General features: G+C 41.3%; 1 protein-coding gene across 5 annotated transcripts; it reads left to right on the top strand.

The window, feature by feature from the left end:
* The first annotated feature begins 1,243 nt into the window (after nt 1-1,243).
* On the top strand, nt 1,244-4,425 carry pln2 (phospholamban 2). Of its 5 annotated transcripts, none has more exons than XM_084004628.1 (2): nt 1,244-1,339; nt 3,548-4,425. In XM_084004628.1, the coding sequence occupies exon 2, from the start codon at nt 3,768-3,770 to the stop codon at nt 3,927-3,929; it is 162 nt and encodes a 53-aa protein (XP_083860754.1). In that variant the 5' UTR covers nt 1,244-1,339; nt 3,548-3,767; the 3' UTR covers nt 3,930-4,425. The 5 variants fall into 5 exon arrangements, 4 of the variants coding, with proteins under 4 accessions (XP_083860754.1, XP_083860755.1, XP_083860757.1 ...); XM_084004629.1 differs by having other exon boundaries at nt 1,245-1,339; nt 3,545-4,425; XM_084004631.1 differs by lacking the exon at nt 1,244-1,339 and adding an exon at nt 1,343-1,366.
* Nucleotides 4,426-7,588: the final 3,163 nt, after the last annotated feature.

Below are 7,588 nucleotides of genomic sequence, written 5' to 3'. Positions count from 1 at the left end.
GCTGCAGAGGCGAACTCCTCCTGGGACCCAGAAAAAAAGAAAAAAACATTTCCTTGTGTAACGTTTTTTTTTTTATAACTCAGCTGGAAATACATAAGCAGCGTGTTTGGGAAAGATGGAGGAAAGAGAAGATGATTTACAGTCCGTCAGAATCTTATCTTGTTTTGAATCTTCAGGGTAAGTTTCAGTTCAAGATTGCACTGTTCACACACTTTCATCCCCGGCTGATATGAAACCTCCTTGTGGGTTTGAGGGCCTTGCTCGAGGGTACCTCGGCCACAGCACGCCAACATGCTCGCAGAACGCCAAACAAAGAAACCTTTAATCTTCATCCCTTTAAAGACGAATGAGCTTTCAAACAATCTGTTTTTTCTCTCGAAACATTTCTTGATACTGTCTTACGTCATTACATCACTGTGTAGTTTTAAAAGACCACCTTAAACCCTCTTTCTTCTTTCACAGCCTGTTTACATGCAGTCTCCTTATAAGGCAGATGGGGGTATTTCTCACTTTTTCCCTCCCAAAATGTTGGACTTGGACTTCATGCTCCTACTTTATCGAAGACCCAGAGTTGTTCAACCCCAAAAATATGTTTTTAGCCCATATTCATAATGATGCCCTTAAAAAGCGAGTCGATGGGACACGCCCCCTGGTTTTCATGTAGGTTACTGTGACACGAAATCTATTATTTATCCTCCAACAGCGGCAAAAATAACAACGCTGGATGTCGTCACGTGGGTGAATTAATACCAGTTCAGATGTCACGAGACAAAAATAGACAACAAGGCTACTTGGGAAATTATTTTGTCATTGCTGCTTCAACAATATCAGGATCCCAGGGGATCAATTGCCAGGCTGTTTGCCGGTGCGGTCGCGGCCAAGCTGTATATTTAGAGGCGACATCAGCTGCTGTATCTATGTGTATCTATCAGCTGTCTATCAGGTCTGCCAGGGTAATGAAGACAATAGGGCTTGATTGGAGGCCAAGTGGCGAGCTAGGGCCGGAATCCAAACAGGGCGACCCATCGGCCGCATCGAGGATGCTCAGAGACATCGTCGCAGGAAGGGCAAAGAACATAAACCCTCCCACTCTAAGGCCAAATATAATATATAATATATAATATTTGTGACACAGTTTAACATAATTTCTTTCATGCATGTATGATACACCAGACACAGTACGACCTTGGTATCCCTACTCTCCGAAAATCTTTTTCTAGGATGTCCTGCCTCCCTGACTCCCCCCCTCCTCTCTCTCATTGTGTTTACAGCCTAGGAGAGCGTTGCATATCTGACATTTCTCTCTCAAACTCCAACCAGCTCTGTTCTCATCTGAAAGGTAGGAAACATGCAGCATCCTCCGCGGGTAGAGCCGATTTTATTTGGTATTTTTATGACGTTCGATGATGAGATAATGATGATGGCAGACGACGTTTACCAGATAATAACCGCTTAGAATTAATCATAAGCCTAGAAGTTAAGTACTGTTATTTCTGGTGGATTAAATGAGAATAAAACTGTTTTTTTTTATGGAGCCCCACAGACTTCCAGAAGTTGAAGCTAGCCGTTTGTTTAATGAGCTGGTGGTTAGAGGGGCACAGCAGGACATCGCTGTGTTACTGTGAGGGAAACACTCGGCTGTCTTTTACCGTTTAAGAAACGGAGAGGAACTTCATGAGTCACTGCTTCTTATAAAACATCAAGTGCAGAATGGCAGGACGGGGGAAAGGAAACTGGACTGAACATCCCCGAGGGATAAACACTGGTCTTACTTTCCCATCCGACGCACATGACGCGATGCTGCGGAGCCAAACACCTCAAATTAAACACCGATTTCCTGGTAACATTTTATAGCTAAATATGCCTGCAAACGACGTGAGCCACGCAAGATCAATGTGATCTACTGGAAGCTTTACTATGGGAAAAAAGTTGTATTTGAGGGTTACAGTCCTGTGGTGACCTTGATGCATTTTCTGTCTTGGCAGCAGATTTAATTTTCTTTACTCCATGATGGAGCTGGCATGGAATTATGGGTATTTATTGTTTGAGGATGAGTATGAGCTGTTGTGACGGGGAGGCTCCTCTCATACACAACACGGATGGAGGAATTTTGTCATTTGTTTAAGCTGTAGTTCCTCTAATGGCCACTTGAGGGTGGCAACAAAGAAATGATGAGTCCAGCTTTAATAGATTTTTGTTGTGTGATTTTTTGAAAGGATTTCCAAGGATTTAGCTCCAACTTTTTTCTTTGTTCCCAAAGATTGTAGTGAAACTGAATCTTCTAAACGTGCCTTCAATGAGTGTGAGTCTTCTGGGCTTAGAAATCAAACCTCAAAACCTCCTGCTATCAGAGCCGACAAGTCGGTCGGGTCAGAAGGTCTCGAGGCAGACTGTGAGGATGTGTGTGTGTGTGTTAAGGTGCTAACATGTCAAGTGATAATGGGTGACTCACAAGCAGATTACGGGTGGAAGAAACAAACGTGAAAGGATAAAAATAGACGTGTTGAAAACTGTTGAAGGCACCAAATGAGTCCCGCTATCTGCGCTGATGCCAAACTGCAGTCAAGTGGACTGGAAGTAACAAAGCAAAATGGAAAATGGCCACAGGATCATCCTCTGTACACAGGATACGTCTAATGGGCAGATTACCACCCTCTCTAATAACGAAGGCTCCAGGAATCCAAAGATGCCAGGATGTCGTTCTCGCCTTTTGTCTTACAACTAAACAAGCAGGACTTTTATTCTCGGTAAAAATAGAAAAATAACTTGGCAGGGAGGATGTGCGAGCGGTGAGATGTTCGCCGTTTGTTGGATCCGATCACGCAGGAGCGCGGTCACCTTGTCACGGTGACTTTGATCTCAGGAAAGTCCCAGATCAGATGACAAAAAAGGGATTTAACAGAATGCTAAGGTCAATTATTGTTGCGGCCACATGCCTTTTTCCACTTTCATTTATTCGACATGCAGAAGAGCGTGTTAAGGCTGTTAAGAGAGAGAGTGGAACTAAGATTGGACATTGCAAACTTCCTCTAAGAAAGCTTAATTCAGAAGGAATGGAACGGCTAATGTTAACATTTGGCTGATATCGCTACGCAACTATTTAGTAAGCTGGTAAATAATGCTGATTATTATGAATATATCATATTTAAGTTTAGGAAAACAAGATTTTATGCACTTTGTATCAGAGTTGCTTATAAAAGTCACATTGTTTCACTTAAATTGTTGAAATTTAGGGATAGACTTGATAAAAGTGCAGTTTTATACGTTGTAGTTTATCTTTAATAAAAATGTCTTGCGTCGTGTGTTTCACTTCATGTCTTCATGGCACCTCGCCACTAGCATTGTGTTGCTGCTGCTACTCCGGCTTAACACATCATCAGACCACAGCTGGCTCTTATCATCACACCATGTGTTACAGAAACCGATACAGAGAGGTCACACGGGAACACACGTGAAAGAGGGTGCTGAAGTGCGTTTAAATTTAAAGTACGAAAGGCAAGCGAGTCTCTAACACGCCTTTTCTTTCTGTCTGTGTTTTCCCCAGCAGGGGAGAGAAGAAAAGAGGCCTCTGTTTGCGTTTGCGTAACCAGGACTGAAGCACTTCAGGCCGGGCCGCCTCCAACACCTGACCTGAGCTCATCTGATCCCCTGATTCCTCCTCCTAAAACCAGCCTGAGCGGCTCAGTCCGGCTCCAGTCGGTGCACACGGGCCCACCAGCCTGACAAGAGTCCCTCCCTCTCACAACCCAGCCCATCAAAATCTAACCATGGAGCGCGTTCAGCACATGACCAAGTCGGCCATCCGCCGAGCGTCCCAGATCGAGGTCAACCCACAGGCCAAGAGAAACCTGCAGGAGCTGTTCGTCAACTTCACCCTCATCCTCATCTGCCTGCTCCTCATCTACATCATCGTGCTGCTGAGCAGCTGAGGGCAGCAGGGCGACGCGCGTCGCGCAGCGAGAGGGTTGGGCTGAGATATGGGCTTTTTGACGCCCCATATGTCAGCCTCACCCTGCTCGACCACAGCAACTCTCTCAAATGGTTTCTATCAGAGCTGAACAGCATCTCCCTCTTTCTCAAGGGAGATGATCAAAAGTGACCCGACCTCCACAGTTTAAACTTCACCTGTATACTGAATATCTGCCTGTTTCTCATTCAGACTAGCAGCCCGCTTGCGTTACAATCTGTTGATTTAAGCTGATTTACAAAGACACACTGTTTGACAACGTCTCCCGCTTAGGTCATAATAGGTGCAGTGTGTAAAATACTGAAATAGCAACACATCACTATTCTCACCGTTCTCTTCCTGCAGCCCACTGACACCAGGAGAACATGCTGGAAATCATTATTTCCTCCCTTGGCTGCCACTGCATATTTGAAACCTGCCATCTTGGTGATTACCGGGGCTTTAGCATCCATATCTGGCATAGAGTAACAAACAGCATGGTTGAGTGTGATAGGCTGGGGTACAAGTCATCATCACTGCGACAGATGACCAACTGTGTGAGAAAATATCTGGCATGTCTGATATTACCAGCCTATTCTTGCCCAACGTATATAAATATAACCCTTGATTATCATGCAGGCCTATAAAGTATGTGAAGTATAGACTCAGAGCATCGTGAACCTTTAGGCAGCTTACCTGCAGGTGTGTTCGTTTGGTTGGTTTTAATCTAGCACGCCACACACTTTGATGCAGGCCTGAAACATACAACACATGTGGCTCATCAGGTCTGAAGAAGACTTCACTTTGCATGGTGTGATTTCACTTCATGACATTTTCTCTGTTTAGATATTAAAACTATTACTGACTATCGCCGACAATGACACCGGCCCTGATTGTGGCAGCGACGGTGTGTAAAACTAAACAGCAAAGTCATATCTGAAGTGTATTATATAGACCACAAGAATTGAGGTTGAGGATAAAAAGAAAATACCAGCCACATTTGATTATAATGTATCTGCACTGTATCTGCCATGACTGAAAATGTAAAAATATTTAGGATTTGAGATGAAATTGTAGATTCTTCTTTGTATGTTTGGAAGAGTGCACCACCTGGATTTTAAACTATGTAACTGCATGTTAATAAAAGAAGTAAAGTTGTTCTCCTGCTGCAAGTGTGGTGAAAAGTGCTTTATTAATTCCACATGTCCTAATTGTATATGTTTGGAAAACATGCATCTAGATGTGGTCAATCTAAATAGCTTCAAATTATCATTTGACCAGTCAATGGGCGTTTGAAGGCAAACTGAAGATCATAGGGACGACAAGTGGTTTGTAAAAGGATCAAGACATCTAAAAAATGAATATCAATGAAGTTTCCTTTCCTCTGACTTCGGTGGACATCCTTAAAAATCATATATCTTTAATATTTCTACACTATCAACAGAGCAATTGACTTATGTGTATAGCTTGTTTCTGCTGCCCCCAAGTGGACAAAAATATAATGTATTCATGTGATGTTAATGAAGTTAATGTAAGTAACAACACGTCAAATTGAAAAGTAAAGAAAACTTGTTCCTACTGTCTTCAGATGTTGCTATAAAACATTTTATTTGGGAGATAGCAATCATTGCTGCTAGCTTGTCTAACCAATGTTAGCCTTCTAGCTAGCTGTAGTGTTGATTGGTTTCTCATAGACGTTACTCCCTTCCTGGCTAATAATGACGGTTTACAAACCGACCTGATAACACCGCAAATAAAAAACGGTGTAATATGTTATGGACTTAAATACAACATCAGTTTAACCCGTTTGTTAACTCACCGGGTTGCCTTGGTGGAGTTGACCAAAAAGTCCCAAAAAAAGGCTTTCCAAACGGTCTCCAGCGAGCCGAAAGTCTTCCATTCTTCACCACTTCAAAATAATATTATAGTTTAATCACCAATTCAAATTATTATTACAGTTTTTAGTCATAAAAAGCTTGCTACAACACCGCCATCTTGCTAGGTTGTCGTTGCGTTGGAGGTGAAATGTGATTGGTTAATTAAATATCAGCGTCGTAAAAAAGGGAGGAGCCAATCACAAACCTCCGTGACGTGCTTTTCTTTTGCTACCTAGCAACTTGCCCTGAGGGTGTTTCTTTCCCCAATAACAGTTAAAAACAGTAATTATAAATAGATGTAGACTCTGGGGACTCTTTGCAATTAGATTTTGATTTATTATTATTAATAATATAATAACAATATAATAAAGCATTGTATATTTCGTCTTACCTTAGCTTATCTGTTGGTCAGCCTTGTCGATAAAACATTTTGCAGACACCTCACACACACACACGGACACAAAAAGGAGGACAACAGGCAGTTTTATCTCACAATCAGAATTTTACTGTTCCATAACATACAACAGAAATTATATAAATATAAATAAATATTGTTGTCGCTATAATTGTTATATATTTTTTACTTCAAAAAAAGGCAAGACAGACATCATTAAACGCGATAAATCACAAGGGTGACATCAAATCACTTTCAACTCAAACACAAACTGCAACATATTTACTATTGAGTATATTTAGTGTTTAAGAGGTCACAATCTCCTCTTCCTGGTGTTATGCAATTTTGGAAAAGCTGAGTTGAAAGTGAAATGAGCGGAGCCCTGATCAATATATCGTTGCTTAAAAAAAAAACATAAACAGACAATTCATGTTATAATAAGTTGCAGTTTATGGTTTATCGATGTGAGTGTTGAAAACAACTTCCAGATGTTAAGAAACAGTTTGTTTTTGAAAGGTCACCACATTTAAAAAACTGTGAACCTCGGAGTAACAAATGGACAAAGGTCATGCGACGGCTGTGCCTGCAGTTCTGCTAATGACCACACGAGGCCCAAATAAATGTCTTTAACTAAGTGGTATTCTCCTTTAAAACAGTCCAGTCAGGGTTTAAAATTAATAAACAAATGCATCAAATCAACCAATAAATAATGTACAATAAATTACTAACCCAACAGTACAGAAACGAAAAGGTGAATGAGAAAGATATGTATAAAAATAAAATATAATTTTTTCCTACTTCATAACAGTGTTTTTTACATTTATTCGTTCATAACAAACAATCTCACAACAAGGTCCATTTAGTAGCTACTCTGGAGCTTTCTTATCATGTGATCTTCATCCGATACGTTGATCAGAGCTCTGGAAAAGCTCCTAAATGGACCTGGTGGTGCGATCACTTCTCATCCGCCGTCTCCGAGATCAGGAACGAACCAACATGGACGAGAAGTCCATAAAGTGCTCAGAAGGAATTAGTACATCTGCAAGTAGCTCGCTGCGGGCCAAAACTCATCGGATGATGACGATCAGAATGATACAAGGAAAAGCTAGAGTAGCAAGAATAAACGTGTTTTACATCAAAAGAGGCTTTAAAGTGACTTGAGTTCGGCAATCCATCACAGTGAACATCCTGTCGGATTTTGTTTAATATCATTTCATCATCAAAATATCAACTATAATCGCTTTTATTCAGGATGAAGCAATGCCTATCTTCAGCCAACTTTCAAGTCTCTGTGAGTTGATTTTCATGCCACAAAGTCTTCCAGAATGTGCTTCTTGGTCTAAGTTTTTACCAGAAGACAAGCACGTGAAA

Source organism: Eutrigla gurnardus, assembly GCF_963514095.1.
Source record: "Eutrigla gurnardus genome assembly, chromosome: 24".
NCBI classification, from domain to species: Eukaryota; Metazoa; Chordata; class Actinopteri; order Perciformes; family Triglidae; genus Eutrigla; species Eutrigla gurnardus.
This window is presented reverse-complemented; position numbering and strand designations above follow the sequence as displayed.